General features: G+C 55.3%; 1 protein-coding gene across 1 annotated transcript in view; it reads right to left on the reverse strand.

Annotated features, from left to right (window-relative positions):
• Window positions 1-16875, reverse strand: part of CACNA1C (calcium voltage-gated channel subunit alpha1 C) — a gene marked incomplete at both ends in the record, with an annotated part of 456740 nt that extends 439865 nt beyond the window's left edge. Inside the window, one exon of the mRNA XM_082850933.1 lies at window positions 16827-16875. Within this exon, the coding sequence (XP_082707059.1) occupies window positions 16827-16875 (49 nt within the window). The remainder of the gene's footprint in view (window positions 1-16826) is intronic.
• Window positions 16876-22592: the final 5717 nt, after the last annotated feature.

The raw sequence follows: 22592 nt of genomic DNA on the forward strand, positions 1-22592 counted from the left end.
TCACTCAGTTCCGCAAAGTCACCGTTCACAGCGGCCCACCCTCGTCCCCAGAGCCGCTCCGCACCCAGCCCGGTTGGTGTGTCACGTGGTCCTGGACGGGTCGGCTCTATAAAGGCTGAGCAAGACTTCCAGCGCCTGGAGGACCGAGGCGCTTCCAGGCAGGTGAGCTGCCGCATGGCACCACGCGGCCACCACCGAGGCTGGACGCGGTGCAGCCGGAGGCCCCGCCGTGAGCGCGGGGGCGGCGTCCATCTGCTTCACTCCCCACTGCATCCGCACTGTGTCCCTGGGACCCGGTGAGCACTCCGTGCCCGGCTGTCAAAATTCGTCCTGCTTTGCTCATGCCTGCTGCCCAGAGGCCCCCACGGCGCCGGCTCACGGGACGCGCTCACTAAACACGGACGGACGGACGGACGGACGGAGGGTTGACAGTCTGTCCTGCCTCTAGACTGCCAAGTGAAGACAGAACAGTGAGCCGCCCTGACACACCGGGTCTATCCCTAATGGAGCGCCAGTCCCGGGAAAGCCTCAACCCATGTCTCCCCGAGTCCGGGGCTGCACACACCAAGGGATGGTGCATGCCCCCCACCTGCAGAATTCTCCACGGGCACTGGGGCAGCTGTGCAGACAGGGCGGCGACGGGAAGCAGACTGCAGCCCCAACTGCGAACCAAACACGGTGGCCCCTGCTGCGCTGAGCAGATGACGTGTAGGTGGCTGGACGCGAGCCCCAGCAGAAAGAGGCTGAGATTCACAAGAGGTCTGGCAGAGACCGCGTCGCCCCTTCAAGGATCCCACAGGGGCCTTCCAAGAACCCACAGAGGTGCCCTAAGAAAGTGTCGGCACTGGGACTGTTGCCACAGCAGAGAACATGACAGCAGCCGATGGCAGGCAGACCAGCACCAAGGAGAAAGCCGTGAGCCCCGTTTCCTCCAAGTCCTTCTCCTCCGCCCCAATCCTAGAAGCCCAGCATGGCGGGGAGGGAGGAGACTGGACGAAGGGAAAAACACAGGTCACGACCCTCTTACCCTGCACAAATCTGAAAGTCACGGGTAAGGCCTGAAGTAGCCCATGGGCTTTGGAACGTCTTTTGAAGCCTAAGTATTGAAATGAGACTGCAAATAACATGGGCTTCGATGATGGGGAAGAACAGGAAAGGGGGCTGAGCAGAGCAGGTCTGCCTGCAGCAGTGCTGGAAAGTGAAAGGCTTCCTGTGTATACGAGTCGGTCCATCCCACATGCATGGCCCCTGCCTGTGACTGAGATTCTGGGTGTGAGAATTGTTTCTCATGGCAAATTAAAGCACCAGTATGCTCTGGGCCTTCGAAGTCAAAGAGTAAATACTAACAACTGTTTCTAGACCAGTGAAACCACCAAGATTACCCACTGGAGGCAAATGGAAAACCACACTGTGGCATCACCTCCACAATTCAGGTGCTTAGGACATCACGGGAGAGAAAGTTCACAGAGGACATGGGCTCACACTCAAAGTTCATACGCCACAGAAGGAAGTGATCCCCCATCAGAGAAAGTCAGCAGATACAAGGAACAGGATAGCCACTCCCCAAGGACTGAAATCAATAAAGCAACCTGAAATAGACTATAAAGATTACATATATGTTTCAAATGATTAACAACCTAAAATATGGAAAAGAAATCATAATGGGACAAAATACAGTCTTAAAAAAACAAAAGGTTTGAAGAAAAACAAAACAGAACTTTAAGAAATAAAATTGTCATTAAAAATGAAAATAGGGCTTCCCTGGTGGCACAGTGGTTGAGGGTCCGCCTGCCGATGCAGGGGACGCGGGTTCGTGCCCCGGTCTGGGAAGATCCCACATGCCGCGGAGCGGCTGGGCCCGTGAACCATGGCCGCTGAGCCTACGCGTCCGGAGCCTGTGCTCCGCAACGGGAGGAGCCACAACAGTGAGAGGCCCGCGTACCGCAAAAAAAATAAAAATAAAATAAAATAAAATTTTAAAAAAATAAAAATGAAAATATATTTAAAGGTAAAACAGCATATTAGATACAAATGAAAAAAACTGGTGAACTGGATAGAGCTGAAGAAATCATTTAGAGTGTAGCAAAGAAAGATAGTGAAATATAGGATATGAAAGAGCATCTAAGAGAAAAGGTAAAATGAGAAAGATCAATACCAGAGTTCCAGAAGAATAAAACAGAAAGGCTGGCGGAGAAGGAATAGTTGAAAATAACTGAGAATGTTCCAGAACTGGTAATGATACAAATCCTTAGATTGAAGTATCTCACCAAGTCACAAGCAAGATTTCTTTTAAATTAATGTATTAACACAATATCGTGAAACTACGTAAGACTAAAGACAAAGTGAGTATCTTTTAAAAATCAGAATCGTGGCTTGGACTTACAGCAGACTTCTCGTCAGCAACAACAGAGTCCAGAAGACAATGCACGATCTTCAAACAGCTGAAAGAAGACAAGAGCTCACACAGAATTGTGTACCTGACTAAACCATCATTCATGAGTGAGGGAGAGGAGAGAGAGAGAGAGAGGAAGGAAGGAAGGAAGGAGGGAGGGAGGGAAGGAAGGGAAGGGAGGGAAGGGAGGGAGGGAGGGAGGGGAGGGAGGGAGGGAGGGAGGGAGGGAGAAAGAAACAGAAAAACAGCTTCAAAGACTGAGGACGTTTACCATTATAGACCACTGCCCAAAACACTACAAAACATGTGCTTCAGTGTTAAGGAAAGAAACCAGAAGGAAGGAAAAGAATGCAAGATGCAATAAGGCTTTTCTTGGAAGCAGGTGTCTTCTTAGTCACACCTACTGTGTGGTGTGTAAAGCACCCCAATTCAAGCCCCCCTCAGTCACTTGGTACACAAGAGGCTAAGGAGACACAGGGACATCTCCACGCAGTTAAAGCCCAAAGCCTCTCTTCTATGCTACTATTTTCTCAATCACTTGGTACACAAGGCTATGGAGACACAGGGACATCTCCACGCAGTTGAAGCCCAAAGCCTCTCTTCTATGCTACTAGTTTCAAAACCATGGAGCAGGGCTATTCTGTACTCTTCCTGCCCCTCCCCCAAGACATTCTTTCTTAGAAAAAACTTAGCTCAGAAATAAATACTCCTTATGCATTTGAGCCTACACGACCATTTCCCCACGCCGCTGACAGTATGCACAGGACCACACTCACAAAGTTTTCTCCTGCTGTCTTTCACTTAATCCCTTTGCAATATTTAAGTCATGGTCATTTATAAGTGGGGTTAAAAGAATAAACAGATTCTCAGTTGGAGGGCTGGGGAGAGTGGATACAGATCCCCAGACACAGGGAAGGGAAGTGACGCGACAAAACACCGAAGCAAGAGGCAGAGGTACCTCTACACGCAGGTCTCCTGGCGCCCAGACACACCTGCAGCTTGAGACACCCCGTACCTGCACATACCACGTGCAGATCCCTGCCGAGGAACTCGTAAGCTTGGCCCCCAGGTGCTCGAGGAACTTTCCCTAAGAGTCTCTAGTTCAGAGTTTCTGTTCATTCACTTCTGGGCCTGTAAACGTCAGTAGGTGACCTTTATTGCCATTTCACCCCCTCTGCCTTTCAGACCATGACCTAACTGTAACCACTCAGGAGGCACCGGCCTGTGCCCACCCATGGCCAAGCGGGCGTGAACGAGACCTCATCCTGTGATGTCTCCAGGGGTCTCCCCCTCCAGGACACCAGGCCCATTCCGTCACTTCACCCACCTCAAGAGCATTTTTGTTTTGGAGGTTTTCTCCTCTCCTCCTCCATTCTACCAAAGCCAAGCCAAACTCCAAAGGTCCAGGCCTGGGACGCGTTGGCTGGCACTGAGGAGGCCTGGGCATCAGACTCAGAGCTCCTTCTGCAGCCGACACTCTGCCTCAGTTTCCCTGGAGTGGGAAAGGGGAACCAGAGCATTCTGTGGCCCAGACCCAGCAACAGCTCGGGTTGGGGTCAGCGCTGCCCTCGAGGTTCATCAGAGTAAGGCCAAACTCTGCAGGTAGGTATCCAGATGGGGCCCCACAGGTGGACAGGGCACCAGGCCCCAGAAGGCCGCCATGGCACACTGCTTCCGGGCAGGCAGATGGCGGCTGGGCCACTTCCCGAGCCAAGACAGGCAGCGAAAATGGCTTCCAGGTAAAGGTCTCACCCCTCCCCAGGTATCCCACCCTGTGGTCAGGTGCATGTCACGTGGAGGCGGTGGTGGGTGGGTGCAGGAGCTGGAGAACAGGGGCCGGACTTGGGGCCTGGGGCTGTCGGTACATTTCCCCTGCCGGGAGGACGCCGGGAAAATGCAGGGGCCCAGCCTCCCCAGCTCCGCAGCCGCCGCCCCCCCCGCCTCTGGGAGAGGCCCTCCAGTCCACCCGCTCTGCCCTCACAACCAGAGTCTCTGCTGGTGTCTCCTGGCATCAACTCCTCCTGGACCGAGAGTAAACTCAATGCCACCAGCAGGGGACATCCCCAAGGCACCCAAAGAATGTTACTGTCCTTTCCTTAAACATCCAGGATATCTGACTTGATTACAGGGAAATCCAGGCATTGCCAAGCTCAAATGGGGTCCAGTCTGAGATATTCCAGGGGTTTGTAACAGAAACGTGATATTCCGATATAATTATAAGGATACAAAGTCACAGAGCTGAACACTTCACGAAGGCTAGCCAGTCCTCCAGAGGGCTCACATCCTAGGCCGGGAAGCTCGGCTGGCGCGGACTGGGGTGGGGAGGTAGGGTGGGAAACCAGAGGCAGGTCTCTCTTCCCCCAGACCCCTAATACCTCCTCTTTCAGCCTCACGCCCACCCCCCAACAGCACTCTACAGCTTCTCACGCTCTGCCAACCTGCTCAGGTCTGTTCCTGGGAACAGAATTCCGTCTCCTCAGCTGGGGCTAATCCTTCCCCTCCTGTCCCTGCCCCACTGCCTACTGCCTTCGTCCACATCTGCTTCATCCACAGCCCCCGGCCCATCCATTCCCACTCTCCCCTGTGCCAACAAATCCATCTCCTCTTTTCCCACTCACAGCCTAAACTCCTGGAAGAGTGGCCCTCACGTGCCCCCACTGCCCGCCAGCCACTCTCGGCATCACACAGTCTGACTGCACGGCAGTCGCCCCGAGCCGACTCTCAGGTCCCCTGAGAACCAGGTCGTCACATCCAGTGGGACTGCTCTCGGATCCCACCTCCCCTCCCCACCGCCCCACCTGACGCTGACAGCAGTGGCCTCCCCTCGCCCTCCACGACCCCTCAGGCGCAAGGCTGTCCTCCCTCCCGGGCCCCTCTGGCTCTGTCTCCTGTTCTACCTGCTCCTCCGTCCTCAGCCCTACATCGTCCCCTCCCTCTGTTCTCTCTCCCTAGTAATTTCATCCATTTCCACAGCTTCAAATATCACCTTTCAATGAACTCTACTCCTGCACATATGCAGGGTATCTCTCAGTTAGCCCTCCAAATCCACCCTCTATCCTTCCCACCTGGATAGCCCCTCCCACCTGGATAGCCCCTCCCACTGGATAGCCCCCCCACCTGGATAGCCCCTCCCACCTGGATAGCCCCTCCCACCTGGATAGCCCCTCCCACCTAGGTAACCCTCCCCACCTAGACAGCCTTTCCCATGTAGATCGCCCCACCCACGCAGATATCACCACCTACCTAGATAACCCCTCCCACCTAGATAGCCCCACCCACCTAGATAGCCGGTCCCATCTAGATAACCCTTCCTACGTAGACAGAGGGCTTTCTTGCCCTCCAGCTTTTGTAGAGAAAACCCCTTCTTCTCTCTCGCCTGGACGATGGCAACAGCCTGGGAACTGTCCGTCCACCTGTGGTCTCAGACCACCCCTTCCCTCTCTACCCTGCCACCTGACGAGGCTTCTGGAAGAGCAGTTCTGGTCCACCTTCCCCTGGCTCGAACACTGCAGATGGACTTGAGCAGCCCACCGAAACCGAATGGGATGCAAACTCCAGCCTGCTGCGAGGGCTATCCACACATTCCCTTACCCTGCCGTTCCGGCCTTCTCTCCACTCCTCCCCACACATTGCCTGTGCGCTAAGCAAACTCCACTCCCCATTCCTTTAAAATCCAGTGCACGAGGCTGTCACCACCATGCTTCCTGTTGGGAACGTGAGCCCTCCTCTCTACCCTGTTTCTGCCCACCCTTCAAGGCTCAGCTCTGTCAGCCCCGTCATATGTGCTGTCTCCATTTACTCCAACTGAGTGTACCCCCTCCTTCTTTAACCCGTGAGCCCTTCGTCTTTATCTCCCTGTGACGTCAAGCATGTTCTGCCCCTTATTTCAGCTGTGGGTATCTGTGCATCTTTCTTCCTACTGGACTACACACTCCCCAAAGGATGGGACAGCTGAGGGGCCGCCACCCTGAAGGTCTCCTTGGATCCAGCGATCCTGTGAGCAGACTGCCTTACCCAGAGCAGATGCCCAAAACATGGGAAGAATGACTAACTGCCCCAATTCTGGGAGGGGAAAACCAACTTAGGACTGTTTTCACCAAAATTGGCATGAGATTCCCCATTTTCAGGGCATTTCACAGTCAGTTTATCCTGAGAAAAGGCTCCCCATCTCCTGATCTTTCAGACAGCTGGGCACAGGTCAGAAACTTTGCCTTTTAAATGACTGAAAAACAGAGGCGCAGGATCTTCTCCACTGCAGACCACATGTGACATCTGAGTCACTGTAGTGCAGCTCGGAACCCCAGGACGTCTTGGGCAGCTAGACACGGTGACAGAGGCTTTGACCTTGGAGACACACTGTGCAACATTTCAGCTCTGGACAGCGGCCAGGACACACCTGTGAGCAGTACCAGGGAGGGGATGGGAAGGCAGAGCCCACAAGAGGGGGATTTACTAAAAGTTGGATTAAACTAAGTGTATCGGCCCGCAAAGGGCCTGACCTGCATTCCGTCTTAGCACGCTCACCTCTGCTAATCTAAGAAAGAACGCACACACGCCCCAGCAGAACCCGCCAATCAGGGAGCTGGGCAGCAAGAGCAGCTCAGCAGCGACGAGGCGGGAGGGCTGGGCCTGGGTCAGGACACGGAGCCCTGACAGACGATACAGTCAGGCTACAGGAGGAGCCCAGACCAGGGGACAGGGCTTCTAGCTATTCTGGCCCAGAAAGCCGTCTAACCTTAGTAGGGCTCCTGTAGGAATGAATGGCAGAACACAGAGGAGCCCCCCTAGGTAAACAGAAGAGAAAGTCTACCATACGATATTCTGTCAACAGCTTCCCTAACCAGGCAAGCTGTTCAAATTTTCTAAGCCCAGGTTTCCTTATCTGAAAAAATGGAAATAATAAAACTCGTCCCATTACTTCAATGGGTTTAAAAAAAACAAACAAACTGCTGATACAGTAGATGTGAAGAGGATTTAAAAGGTATTTTAAAACAATCAGAAAGTAAAATGATGTTATTACTTTCAGACACAACAATTATTGGAAGAAATAGCCACCCCCAGTTTGAAAGGGTTTCCTGAGTCACTAATTGGTCCTCCATCTCCCCAAGGGGCCACCAAGTGTTACTGTCGCCTTCCCCTCCTCTCGATTTCCTGACTCCCTCCCCGGGTGTCCCCTGTTCCTCACACACCTTTCCCTCCCTCGCCTAGACTGCAGCTGTGTGAGGAGTAAACAACACCCCTGGGCCCGGCTTTCCCCCCAGGCAGCTCCCGGGCTGGAGACAGAGGCCCCTCACCAGCTACCTCCTGGCCACGCTGCCCCTCCACCAGCGCAGAAGCAGGGCCGTGGGGGGTCTCACCCAGCCACACGGCATCCATCCTCTCCCAGGGTCCTGAATGCAGGGAATGTGCTGCCCTCAGTGAGACGACACAGGTGAGCCCCAGTGACCAAATTAACATCAACTCGGTTACTGTCAGGGATGCACGAGAATCCACAGTCACTCGGGGTTACAGGGGTCGGAGCGGGTATGGGGAGCGACTGCCAGTGGGTGCGGGGTTTCTCTTCGGGATGATGAAAATACGCACGAACTGGACAGTGGTGATGGTCGTACAGCCCTGTAAAAATACTCAACTTCATTGGACCGTACACTTTAAAGGTATGTGAAATGTATCTTTTACAGTAAGTGAACTATATCTCCACCAAGATGTCCTTTAAAAATCAATAAATGCATAACGCATGCAGTCAGGGTGCTCAGCCTGCAAGGATGGGCCCCGAGCTCATGAGAACCTCATTGGAGGATGGAGGGCCTTATTTCCAGGAGGGAGTTACTGGGAAGACGTTCCAAGAACGTGGTGAAGCGAGGCCCCGCCACGAAGCGGTCGTCTCAAAGCCAAGGCTGGACAGATGGAGGTCCCCACTGGGATCTGAGGACCAAGCAGGGTCCAGGCAGGAACCTCGGGAACAAATGCACAGCTAGAGGAGGAAGCGGGAGGGGAGGCGTGTGGAGTGACCACAGGGCAGAAGGAGCGTTCCGCTACTTGTCCACCACAGTGACCAGCAGAAGCCAGAGCCTTCACAGAGCAAATCCAAGCCAGGCTCCGCCAGGCTGGCTCAAGGTCATCTTTCCTCAGCCCCACGTGGAGAGAGAAGCGAGACAGCACATGCTTGGGAAGTCCAACAGACCTGAACTTAATTCCCGGCTCCAACAGCATCTGGATGACCTTGGCCACGTTACTCAAGACCACTGGTCCTTGGTTTCCCCATCTGAAACATGTCATTAATACCCACCCGTAGGACGGGCGTAGGACGCAATGCTGGACACGCTGACGTCCGGTACGTGGCAGCTACTGCCTCTGCCCCGTCTACAACTACAAAACGATGGATGCTGCCCTGCAGTACAGATTACTTTTAAAATAAAAATAAAAACGTGGACGGCCCCGTAGGTCACAGGCCCAGAGGCTGGGAGGTGGGTGTCGAGGGGAGTAAGGTGCAAACTGCAACGCACGCTTCCCAGCACGCTTTTTGTTTCGTTTCGTTTTGTTTGCGGTGCGCGGGCCTCTCACTGCTGCGGCCTCTCCCGTCGCGGAGCACAGGCTCCGGACGCGCAGGCGCAGCGGTCATGGCTCACGGGCCCACCCGCTCCGCGGCATGTGGGATCTTCCCGGACCGGGGCACGAACCCGCGTCCCCTGCATCGGCAGGCGGACTCCCAACCACTGCGCCACCAGGGAAGCCCTCCCAGCACGCTTTTTGTTTTGTTTTGTTTTGTTTTTGCGGTACGCGGGCCTCCCACTGCTGCGGCCTCTCCCGTCGCGGAGCACAGGCTCCGGACGCGCAGGCTCAGCGGCCATGGCTCACGGGCCCAGCCGCTCCGCGGCATGTGGGATCTTCCCGGACCGGGGCACGAGCCCGCGTCCCCTGCATCGGCAGGCGGACTCTCAACCACTGCGCCACCAGGGAAGCCCTCCCAGCACGCTTTTTGACGATGAGATTGTTTTTGCTTCAGGAAACTAAAGGCTAGTCTGTCACTTAAGGTGTGAAATTAAAGCCCTTTCCTATTTTGCTTGGTGTCTTAAGATGCCGGATGGAGCTGCTCCCTCCCGTTCCCTACAGACTACCAGCACTTTTGCTGTGTACCTTTAAAAAGTAGTTTATCTTCCAAAGCCAAGGTTTACATTTGAAGCAAAGTTCTATTTGCCGGGCAGCCTGTCCTCCCGTACCGAGGAGTGACGTTTAGGTTTGGGGAATTCATCTTGGAAAGTGAGGACAGACCGAGTGGCCCGCCAGGCTGCGTCCTGCTCTCAGTGGCCCTATCTTCGCATGTTTGGACCAGCAGAGGACTTCTGGCCAGTTCAGAAGGCAGAACCCCGGGGCTCAGGCTGCAGGCGGGGACCACGTGCCAAGGCCGTGAGGAAGCCCTGCCTCCCGGGGTCCTGACCCTCAGGCTGGTCCCCCAGTCCTGGGATCCCGCTGACTCGAGAAGAGCTCAGAAGAGCTGCCACCATGCAGTGATTTACACTCGCCCTCCCAGTCGGAGCCTCGCGGCCGCCCTGCAAAGCCAAAACCGGCTGGCTAAGGATCACTGTCTCCATTCTACGGATGAAAAACAGGAGACCTGACTCCTTCAAAACGCTCAGAGAGAGAGTCAAAGACGGCGACCCAAGTCATCTTCTAGGTGTGGCCTTACTTACTTTTCTTTCTTTCTTTCTTTCTTTTTTCTTTACTTTTGCTAACTAACACCTTTGAAAGGTTTTAGCCCAACATGGCTTATTTTGGAAGGAGAAAAATATATAAATGACTGAACATGACACAATGGTTACAAAGTAAATAGAGCTTAATTGAGTAATCAAGTCAACATTTCTCAACATTTCTGCCCACAGGCAATACGGGGAAGAACATTCGTTTACTGTCTGGATTTTGGCTTGCTTCTCTAAAAGACAGGAGACAAGATTATTTTATTTTCCCTTCAGCTAGTTTCCAGCGGGCAGCGCCACGCGTAGCCGAGTGTATTAAAAGAAACCCCTGTTGGCAAATGGGCAGCTTGAATATTTCATGAAATTGTGGCAACACTGTGTTCTGCGATGGTGGCGTCCTCCAGGGATCTCAGAGGCTACACCTCGAGAGTGAGTCGGGCTCAGGCCCTGTCTTAAAGCTAGAGACCAGGTCAGCCCCACAGGCCTTCCGGCCTCTGGGAGCATCAGGTCAGATGCCAAAGGCTTGGGGATGGTGGGAACGTCGGAAGGAGGCTCCAGATGATCCCTTTCCCATGCCGAATTTAGACCTCTCCTTACCTAAATATCTCCCCGGAAGAGGGGGGGTCCTAGGGGACCAGCCCAGACAAGGGAGCAGGGGAGCCTTTGTTCCCACACCTTGGTAGACTCGGGGGCAGCCTGGCCTCTGGCCGCGGCAGCCTGACCGCCCCGGGCTTTCTACCTGTTCTACCTGCAGTTCACCTGCACGTCCACCCGCCCTGTGGTTTCTACGCACAGCTAAGTCGGCCGGTCCACAAACAGCCCCCAACCCCTCCCCAGGGCAGCCCGACAGCCCAGCCTGGCCTCTCCCTCAGGGGCCGAAATGAGCCCTGACTGGGGCAGAAAGGAAGTGAGCAAATAAAAAGGCCTGGAGGCACGTCCGTTCGCAGACATAACAGTGATCTGAGTTTTGCAGGGGTTTCCTGTGGACACGTATGAACCTTTACCCTGTTGTCTAAGATGACTCTTCAATCCTCCCAGTGAGAGGCAGCCCCCAGCTCTGTTTCCAAACCTAATACCTCAGACATGACTTCAGCCAGAACAAAGGCAGCGTCGGCAGAGGAGGCCGGCGGGGAGGGTAAGAGGCTCACCAGGCAAAGGCTACCCAGAAACACCGGTCGATGGGTTCAGAGCACCAGCGTGCACCACGCACATCAAGAGGTGGCAGGAGGGTGGAGAACCAAGGCCGGGTTCCAGTCCCGCCCCTCCTGGGTGACCCTGCAGGAGCCTGTCTTCTGAACTGGAAACGGAGTTCGTTCCTCAGGTTCCTTTGCCATAAAACCTCCTGATCCTAGAGAGTAAATTCCCGAAGAGACGCATTTACTCTAGGTCTGCCTGACAACCCTTCAGAGAACATGAGTGTGGAACCGCCCCCTCCTCGCCCCGTCTCTCTCTCTCTCTCTCTCTCTCTCTCTCTCTCTCTCACACACACACACACACACACACGCACACACGCACACACACACGCACAGCACCTGAGCACCACGGTGAAGCGGCCGTGCGGTGGCGGCCTGGCTGGGGCCTGGGGGAAGGGACCATGGGATTTCGAGCTCTGGCCGGTTAGCCCCCTCTGCCTCACCTCTGCCCGATGCCAAATCCCCAGCATCTCCGGGGAAGCGAGGGCCTATTTTCAACCTCTGTTTCCCTCCTGACCTGCGGGCCCAAACTGCCCTCCTCTGTTCCGTGGATCCCCACTTAGATTAACTCAGTTCCACAAGTAGCGGCTGTGTGCCCCACGCTCCCCCAGATACCCCAGGGAGCTGGGTCTCCTCCTGCGGCCCCTGAGGCCCGCTCACAGCTGTGCCTCCCGGGTCCCCTGCCCGCAGCAAGGAGGCAGCGAGGCCCCCGGGCCCCAGGTCAAGGCCTGGCCTTAAGCAACGGGCACCCCATCTGGGACCCGAGCCACACACACAGGAGTCACGTCAGCCCCCATTTTGCGTCCCCCCCAGGGATGCGGGGTAGTCCCTGCGTCCCGGCTCTGAAACAGCGCTGAAGGCCCTCCGTTTTCCCAGGAGCATCCTGTCATTTTTACTTGTTTTGTACAGTACCTAACCTTGAGGTTCATGTAAACAGGTGTTTACTAAATTATTTTAATAATGACAGCCATGGCTGGCAGCGTTGTTTCATTATCAGAACGTTTAGCACTTATGTCGTCAAATATTCACCCCATGATATTTTGCACAATTCCCCGTGCCTTTTTTTTTTTTTTTTTAAATCAGTCTTCTGCTCTCCTCTGCACAGCCCACCATCAACCTAGGCAACCGTGGGGACAGAACCCAGGAGGAGGCTAAATCAGTGCGATCATCTCGCTAAGTGGTGTAGTTGCTAAGTCTCCAGGTATTTCCCAAACAGTCCATCAGCTTTCTTTAGTCCACCCTGGAAAATAAAGTCATCTGCCGATTTCGAATGCAGAGCGCAGATTCCAGAGTCCCCACGGGGACCAGCGGGATGCTACTGGCCGACTGGTCACCACCACATGGCAGACCCCAGCAGGAGGTTCCCAGGGACAGGACGAGGGTGCTCCAGCCACGCCCGCACATTCTCAGCTCCTCCGCGGCCAGGGCTCTCGGACCCAGGAACTCGCTACAACCACCGAGAAAGCTGAGCGAAGAAAGGGATAGAAAAGGAACCCCCGGGAGCTGGAACACAGCACTGAAAGTTAGAACAGATCTCAGTCACTTCCTAACCCAGGTCTCGGGAGCTCTGCTGCCATTACCCAGCACGGGACCAGCCAGATTCGTAAACAGCTGTGACGTGCACCCAGTTGTTGTTGTGTTTTTCCCCTAATAAAGTTAGGAAAATGTCTCCTTGCCTTTGAGCTGACAAGCTCTGCAACCCTACCGGCCAGGCTTTCCAGCTCCCACACGCCAGGTCGGCCCCAGCCTGGGCCTGGGACCCCCGGGCCCCTCTGGTTACCAAGCCCTGGTGAGAAAATTAATACGGGGAGGAAGTTAATATAGGGCCGTAACGGGTTCAGGCAAGCAGGATGCGGCCTGTGCTGGAGAGCAAGGCGAGGCTGCGGCAGGAGGGCGAAATCCAAAGTGGGTTCGTTCCCGGAGAGAGGGTGAGAGGTCGGCGAGGGCGGGTCGTGCTGGGGGCCCCTGGTGTGCGCGCAGCGGGCACTCTGGTCCTCGGAGGCCTGCGCCCTGGGGCAGGCACGCAGACCGAGGCACAGCAGCAAGGAGTGCCCTGCGGAGCCTCGGCCCCCTTGCCCAGCCCCGCAGGTGCCCCTCCTGACTCCCAAGCCCTGGGGCGCCACCTCCTGGAAGAGGCAGAAAGCACACCCCCTCTGGTCTGGGGGCTGCATTCATCCGTCAAGCGTCAAGGCCCGCGCTAGGAGGTGCAGATGCAAAGACCCCCACCCAGGGGCCTCAGACCCCCACCCAGGACGTCCCTGCATCTCCTTCTGCATCTGTCTTACACCCAGAAGAACCCACCTCGGGCAGTTTTAAATCACAGAGAAAACAGAAGGAAGAGTCCCAAGTCATCCCCGAGACTCAGGGGCCAACGGCTCGCCATCTACTGTACCTGCAGCATCTACCTGTAGAGAACCATTCACCCAAGGCGAGGCACCGATGTGCAACGGTGTCAGGGCTGCATCACCAGTATTCCTGTCTGCTACGCGCCGGGTCCCCAAAGGGCTCTAGGCTCTTGTGCAATCTATTTAAAATAGCTTTTCCTTATTCAGTGTGTGTGTGTGCACATTTAAATACTGTTAGCATGTGCTCCCAGGAAATAAGGAACAATTGATTCTTGTAATATATTCTATTGTATAGTACTCTGATACCCTGGAAAGTATGCGAACAGTATTAGGAACAGTATCTGGAACCCCAAGAGCCCTGTTTCTCTGGGTTCCTCCATGCAGAACCCAAGAAGAAGCAGCTAATGTCGTGCCTTCTTCAACCTGTGCAAGCTGAGGTGCAGTAACAGCGCTCTCTGACCACTGATCACGACTGTTATTACTTTACTATGATGATAATAACCGTTCTGCTGCATCGCTAAGCAGTGCTCTGAAAAGAAAAGCACAACGTGTCTTCCACTCCCAGAACGCGCTTCCCCCTCTGCCTTGTCTCCAGCAGATAAGGGACGTTCTGATGTTTTATTTGTTAAATGGTTGACTATTAAGAAACTCATTTGCTAGCTGGAGGCTGCAATGGAAAATCAGCCCCGAAAAGCGGGAGGCTGGTGTGGGACCAGAGCAGATGGGGTGCTGGAGGTGAGGGGAGGCTCACGAGCCCCTCGCTGCCTGAACCCAGGGTGGGGAGCCAGCCCTCAGGGAACCTGCGGGCTGTTCCAACGTGCTGACCCCCGTGTCCACACCCCGACCCCCAACACACACACACACACACACACACACCACTGCAAAACTGGGGCAAAAGGCCTTGCAGTGAGCTACTCGAGTCTGTTGGGAAGAGGAAGATGTAACCCCCGCCCCGGGCAACTTCTCCAGCCTTGCACTCCGCCGTCACCACCCGGCGCAATGCTCCCTCTTCCCTCTCTGCTCCTGAAACCCTACCCCTGGGTACGTTTCATCGCCCCATTAGTTATGAAGCCACAGCAACCCCTTTCCGGCAGACGTCCCTGCTTCTCCAGGTCTGCCCACCCACCTCCGTCACCCTCCTCCCCTCCTGCCCCAGGAAGACCCCAGCCATGCCAACGACAGGGCGCGGGGAGGTGGAGGGGAGGCCGGGGTCCTGGGGCTCTTACACCTGAGAACCGCATCCGGGAAAGGAGACAAAACTGCTCTGTGAATTATATAATCACTGCGGCTTCAAGGGAGAGAAATGGGATCCAGGTTGCCATAGTGTTTGTGGCGTGTGGCTGGGAAGGCGGCGCCCGGCCACGCTCCCTGCTGCCGGCCCCTCCATCTTCCCCGCAGACCTCGCGGGGCCGCGGCTCCTACTCTGAGTGTCTGCTCCCTGCACACGGGTGGGGGGGCGCGCTGGGGCACCAAGGGGCAGAAGGAAGGAAGGAAAGGGCCAGAAAGGGTTTGTCCTGCACGGAGAAGAGGCCTTGTGAACTGTTCAGGATTTGCTGAGGATTACCACCACGTGAATAATAATCATGACCACAGGCCACTGCCATTGTCAGGGACAGCGAGGACGTGGCCACTGGGCTCTCCCCCTCAAGGCCACCTGGACTGAGCTGGGAGCCTGGAGGGGAGAAAGTCATCCCTGCTGTTCACAAACATCACCCTTTCTTTTGTGTCCCTCCTGGCCTCCCTCCGAATCCATCCACGACTCCATCAGGAAGGGGACAGGGGAACAGGTAGGGGTGGGGCACGGGCTAGAGAAATCCAGGGACAGAGCTTCCCTCGTGACCCCAAAGCCCTGGCTCACCCTAGAACCCATGACCCTTGACACAATCCTTCCACCAAAAGAGGCCCAAATTGCCCCACTGCTGCCCAAGCTGGAGATGAGTTTCAGGTTGGACGGAGACCAGGGAAGCTGCTTGGCAGCCTCTGGCTCTAAAGGGTGGGGGCTCTGCCCGCTAGCGGTGGGGCTGGGGGCCTAGGGAGGGAGGAGGCTGGAAAGGAGAGGGAGGGATGGAGACAACCCCTCCACCAGGCTGTCCTCAGAGAAGCCCTTGATATGCCCAGGAAGTAGCAGGACCAACAGCGACAGGTATGGAGAAGGAAGAGATTGGAAGGAAGAGTGTAAACAGGAAGGCTTGGGAAACGGGGAGACAAGAGAGCCTGCACCCAGAGGCAGAGGAAGCCACGGGGAAGGCAGAGACGGAGCTGGAGGCGGCCACACTCCAGCAAAACCGTCCCTCTCTGCTCCATCATAATCTTAATTGCCGAGCAGTGCCAAAAAATAATAACTTGTTAATACGGGCGGCGGGGGGGGGAGGGCGGTGAGGGAGAAAGTTTCCAGGAAGTGGGGAGTTGCCTGAAAGCCTTTCCCTCTTTCAGGGGGAGCTGCTGACACTTGATGCCAAGGATGGAGATACTGGGAAAACACTGGGCGACAGTGTGCAGCCGCGTGAGCTCGGCACACCCTTTTATTATTGCCTTAAAACATGAAAAAGCAGAGCCCACACACCGCCCGAATTCTAAACGCTGACATCCTCAGGTGCTAGCCCACATGTGGGTGCGAATAAGAACACACGGGGCGTAGGCGCGCGGGGGTCAGTGGCCGCAAAGAGGTGGGTGGGTGTAGGTGAGCCGGAGAAGAGGGACACAGGGAGAGAGAGAGAGAAAGAGAGAGATGGGGGGGGCGGCGGTCCACAGGGAGAGGGAGAGAGAGAGAGAGGGGAAGGGAGGGGCGCCAAGACTCGAAGCCGCCCCCTTGGAGCGCGCTGCCCGGGCGGGGGCGCCGGCCGGCCTGGTGCGGGGCGCGCGCGCGCACTCCCAGCCGCGCCCGGGCGAGGCGAGGACCCCGGCCCACCGGGCCGGGGGCGTCGCCGGCCGGGTAGTCGGGCTCTCCCGGCGAGCGCGAGCCAGCGAGGCCGGAGCAGACACTTAGGAACTTTTCCCCTCGCCCGGAATTCTCCGGACGCGCGGCTCGGGGGCCGCGGGCGCGGGCGGGGGAGGGGTGGGGATTTTCCGCTCGGGCTCCGCGCGGTTCGGCCAGGGTCTCGCGGGCCCCCGGCCGCTGAGGGAGAAGGACGCGCGGCGGGGACCGGCCGGGGCCGCGGGGCGCGCGGGCGAGGCCGGCGGGCGCGGCGGCGGGGTCCAGCCTTACCTTGGTGGTTTTCCTCCGGAATGTACATCCTCGTGTTTTCATTGACCATGGACCAAGAATTGTTTGAAAAGGAGAAGCCACAAAGAGGAAGAAATGTCAAACACGCCCGAGCGGGTCTGCACTAATCCCTGCTCCGAGGCCGGTGGCTTTCGTGCAAAATTCGAGGAAGCCGTGGATCTGCAGTCGCTCTTCTGCCCTTCTGATGATTACCTGATTCCCATTATTGCATCAAACACCAAAAACTGATCCTTTCCACTACTGCCTCCTTCAGTGAAATTGTAATGCATCCTCAGCACATCCGGGCCCCTTCCAAGAATTCAGCGCCGCACCTCTGGCGGCCACAGCATTTGAAAAAATAAATGGGAAGGCAGAGCGAGAGGAGGCGGAAGGGGAGAGGGGAGCGCGGACCCCAGGGCGGGAGAGGCCCGCCGGCCGCCGGCCTGAACCGTCTCCGCCCGCTCTCGGCGCGTCCTCCCCGGCCCTGCTCCGCTTTCCTCTGCCCGAAGGTCCGACGAGTCCCGAGGGCGAGGAGGCAGGAAGGCGCCGCCGCTCCGGGCCGCGCCGCGCGCCGCTCTGGCAGGAGCTGTTTCTGCAGAGGCGGCGAGAGGGAGCCGCCGGCAGGAGCGCGAAGCGCGGCGCTCACCCCGCGGCCCGCCGCCCCGCCCGCCCGGCGCGCCCCAGGCGGACGCTCTGAACGCTTCCAGATGTGGCGGCGGCGCGCGGGGCCGGGCGCACGGCGCGGGGCGCACGGCGCGGGGCGCGCGGCGCCGACTCGAGCCCGGCCCGAGACCCCGCTCGCCCCGCCGCCCGCGCCTCGGCCCGCGTGCCGCCCGGACACACCCCTCGCGCCCCGCCCCGGCCCCCGCGTCCTGCGCGGCCCCCTCGGCGGCGAGGCCTCTGGCGCGCAACTCCAGGAGGGGGGGGCCATCTGCCCACCTAGAGTCTCTGCGGATCGAGCCACTGCGCGAAACAGCAAAAGGAGCCGCGGCGCCACGGCTCTGTTTGGTGGATTATGACCAGGGCGGTTGCACGAGTGGCGTGGATGCGGAGAGACGGGGGCAGAGAGAGAGGGCCCGAGAGGCGGAGCCTCCTGGCGAGGCAGCGGTGCCTAGATGTCTGAGCAGACTAATAGACCCGGGTTTTCTTAATTCCTCCGAGGCCGCCGAGCACGTGTGCTACCAGGGTATCCTCACCTTCTCCTCTTAATTATTTCTGCCACTCCGGCGGGAATCTGTTGAGCGCCTGTCCTTCCCGGAGCAGCAAACCTTCCTCCCAGTCACTCAGGCAGCCACTGAAGGTCCATGGCACCCCCTGCAGGTCCGGGCTCCTGAGAGCGGGGCTGCCTGAGCCCTGGCAGGGGGGCCTACAGCTCCCTCTTGGGAAAACGCCCCCCTTCCTACCCTCAGACCACCCCCCCCTCCCCATCCGCACTCCTCCTCGGGGGAGCCCATCCAGCTCGGTGTGTCCAGCCCAGACCTCTCTTCCTGATCGCCAGGCTACCCAGCGCTCTCAGTCTCTGCTCGGAGACGGACGGACATCTCAAACCTAACGTTTCCAAACGCCGAACTCCCTATTCTCTGTGCCAAACCTGCTCCTCAGCAGCTCCCCATCTCAGCGGATGGGCCCAAAACCTGGAGTCGTTCTTGACTCCTTTCTCTCTCATCCTCTCATCTGGTCCTTCGGGAAATCCTGAAGAATCGTGCATGTGACCACTTCTCAGTTCCCCTGTTGCTACCCCGAGGTCTGAGCCGACGTGGTCCCTCACCTGAGTTCCCGCAGAGACTGCTGCCCCGCGTCTACCCTCCCTCCCCTACTTTGGTATCTTCTCAATATGGCATCTAAAGGGACCTGTCCCAGCACCGAACTGCGCAAACCCCCCAGAGGTCCCCAGTTCACTTAGTAAAAGCCAGGTCCTCAGAGCAGCCTCCAGGGACCCACAGAAACAGCGGGTACAGCTGCTCTTATGGCCTCCCCTACTGGTCTCCCACTGCTCCAGCCTCACTAGCTCCTAGCAGTACCCCAGACTCTCCAGGAACACCTCTCCCTCTCTCTCTCTCTCACACACACACACACCCCTGGAGCCCTTTGCTCTAGCTGTCCCTACTGCCTGCAGCCCTCTCCTCAGCTACCCACCTGATGAACCCCTCACTTTCTTCAAGACTGCGCAAATCTCACTTTCTCAGCGAGGTTCACCCTGACCACCGACCGTACTTAGTACATTCAGACCTCAGTATCCGCGGGTTGCGAAGCCGTGGATGCAGAACCGCGGATACAGAACCGCGAGTTGCGGGGTGGGTGGACCAAACGACACTATTTTGTAACAGGGACTTGAGAGCCCACGGACTTTGATATATGCGGAGGGCCTGGAACGACCCCCCCAACCAGCCCCTCCAGCGCTCTCAATCTCCCCTTCCGCTACTTTTTAATCGGTGTTTAATCCCTGTCTAACATGCTGTACGGTCTACTTATTCATTCATTGCATTGTTTAGTGTCTGTATTCCCCACTAAGATGTAAATCTTAAGTGTATAGAACAATGTCTGGCAGAGGGTAGTTAATAAATATGTGTGGAATGAGTGTGTGAGTACCTGAGATCCCACCAGTCCTGCATCAAAATGCCTCCATCGGCACCCTCGTGCATGTCTGAAACCTCACCGCTCCAGCCCCATTCCTTTGGCCAAGGGTTTGGGCCCCAGCTTAAAATGCACAGGCCCCTGTGAGACGCATTAGGCTTTATCCGTTATCTTCATTCTACTATGAACAGTGGTCTAGAGAAATCTGGCCTCTTTACCATTCTGGTGTGTTCATCCTCAATTTTCAAGCTAAGAGAGAAAATCAGAAACGACAGAAATCCAAATATCGCTTCCATTTAGCTTTAGGGTGCATCATAGGCCTGTGTCTCAGAGACCCGTGCACCTGTTTGTTTAAACTAATATTAAAATCAGTTTGCCCCCCTTTACACACTGCACTACAGGGATAATAACAGTAGCTGACGCTGCTGAGTGCGCTGGGCTGTGATAGGTGTTTTACCCCGTTATCTCCCTTAAGCCTCATTACAAGCATAAGGCTGGTATTACTGTTGTGATTACTATCCCCATTTTACAGATGTGGAAACTGAGACTTAGAAATTTTACGTGTCCAGAGTCATCCAGCTGGTAGACTGCGGAGCCTGGACTTAGCCCAGGAGGGTCTGACTCCAAACACGTGTTGGTACCATGATCCTATGCTCAAAGGGGTGACCGAGGGTCAGCTGGGGCAGGGCAGGGGACCGAGCAGTTTAAAGTGACAGTAAAATGATTGCAAAGTGTGACCCAGGGAATTCACAGGGAGCCCGGTAACTGAGAGCGGGTGCCCTGTGTCAGGGGCACAGATGGGATTTGCAGCCAGGCTTTTCTCAGGGTAGGCACTGTGTAAATCTAGCAAGTCAATATTACCTTCATGCCTCTCTAGCTTCGTTTGTCACTTCTCTTTCCAGCTGTGAAACGTGTTCTTTCCCTTCCAGAGAAAGGTACTTCCAAAATATTTGGTCTTGCAATGAGCACCCATATCTCAGCTTCCAACTTTGGAACACAGCCTTCAGTGCTCCCTTTCCAGGGAACAGATTCTCAACGTGACAAACGGAAACCATCCTGAATTCCGAGTGGGGGTTTGGGAGATGGTGGGAGCCGAGAAGGGGGCTCTTTCTATCTTTCGTGGCGTGCTTTGACTCTCTGGTGAAGGCGCTCTCCCCTCTGCCCTCCCTGGCCGCTGTGTGTGTGCACTCTTCCCGCGTGGTGTGTGCTGTAATGTCTGGATACAGATGTGCCTTTTCTCCGCCCCCCTTTCCGCTACATCTTAAATGTCTCCAGAGAGAGAACTGTGTTCATTTTTCTTTGTGCAAAGCATAATGCTTGGTATATAGGGACACTCACTGTATGTTGAGTGCCTGATTCACTCTGGAAAAGATTCCTTAAATGACCACAAATATATCCTTTGGAAGCAATTAAGAGTGTAATGAATTTGTTAATTACAGTTCATTTGTAAGAGTGAGAAACTTGGAAACAATCTAAATGTCCAACAGAAAAGGTTGGTTAAATGATAACAGTAAGAGATTATTACAGCAGCCACTATGGAAAATAGTATGGAGTTTCCTTAAAAAACTAAGAATAGAGTTTCCATATAACCCAGTGATCCGACTCCTGGGTGTATATCCAGAAAACTCTAATTCGAAAAGATACCTGCACCCCAGCGTTCATAGCAGCACTATGCACAATAGTCAAGACAGGCAAGCAACCTAAATGTCCATTGACAGATGAACAGATAAAGAAGATGTGGTACACGTATACAGTGTATACAATGGAATATCCCACCGCCACCCCTCCCCCACTTTCTCCGCTTGGAGGTTCTGTTCTGATTGTAGATTCTAGGGCTCTGTTAGAGGGATACCCTTGGGTCAACCTACAGCAGTCTCTTCCCCGTATCAAATCTACAGGAATAGTAATACAGGCCACGCAGACAGGAGTCATTCCAAATATTTACATTCTCAGGAAGAAAACCCAAATGCCCTCTGACTGACTCCACCTTGGTACCAGACCTGGCTTAGTCACTCCACCTTCTGAGCTGTGGAAAGGCAATTTTCCAAGACCCGGGGGTAGAGAAGTTATCACTAATCATCACCACCCTCAGTGCCCCATAATACAACTGGATACCAACTCAGGCAAAGCCAAGACCAGGGGCTTACACAAAAGGGGTGCCTCCTGAGAGGTGACCGTCATTAGCCTGCCAAATGACTTCCGTTCAACAGCCATGTGGAGCTGTTGAACGGAAGGACACTCCCAGCCATCTCTTCATACTGCCCTGCAGGGCGAGCTCTGCCCCGGAGAGGCCTTAGGTCAAGGTCATACCTGAAGACAAGCGTCATTCCTTCAAAGTTTACCAGTTTCGCCATATTCCGTTTCAGATTCAAATTTTCTGCCCTTCTCGTGTTCCGCCCTGTTTCTGTAATCACTGTTCGCAGTGAATATAACCTCATTATTTTATTATTAGTCACCAAACCTTGGGAATCACTTTTTTCCAAACTGACTAACGCTGCTTATAAAGTGACACCTAAATAAACTTCTACTACAGTTTGGTTCCGAGAACATTCTGTTTGGCCACATGGAAGCCTTCACGTCTCACCTGTATTTGGACACACTATTGGGCTGGTTCTGACCAGTGACACGTGAGGAGAGTGATGTGTGTCGCTTTCAGGTGGAGATACGAGAGGCCTTTTCTCTCTTCTGCCACCAAGTCCAGATAGAGCAGCTACAAGATAAAGGAGGATCTGTCGGCCGGGATCCCAGAGTGGCTTTGTGAAGCAGAGCTTCTCCCGTGGACCCCATCTGGATGTGTAGCACAAGCAAGAAATAAGCTTTTGTTATACTAAAGCCCCAAGAATTTGGAAGCCATTGCCAACGTATACCATTGCACATCCTGACTGACACACTGATGTAAGTCAGCAGCTCTGTGTGTGCCCCACATATGGTTAGCCATGCACCAGGTTCTGACTAGTTGAACTGGTTTCCATTCCAATCACCATAAAAATCAGTCAGTGATTCTAATTCCTAAGAGGGAAGGTTGTAACCGTAAAGATCTTGTGGAGGAGGAATACTGAGAGCATCTCTAATTTATGCAGAATACCATCGTTCTTGTTTGTTCTAGATAAATCAGTGACAGTATCCATTTCAACCGATTTTACAGACAAAATACTCCCAAACACATTTCCTTCCTTAAGTCTGCTCAAAGTACAG

This window comes from Leucopleurus acutus (assembly GCF_964270905.1).
Source record: "Leucopleurus acutus genome assembly, chromosome: 11".
In the NCBI taxonomy this organism is placed as follows: Eukaryota; Metazoa; Chordata; class Mammalia; order Artiodactyla; family Delphinidae; genus Leucopleurus; species Leucopleurus acutus.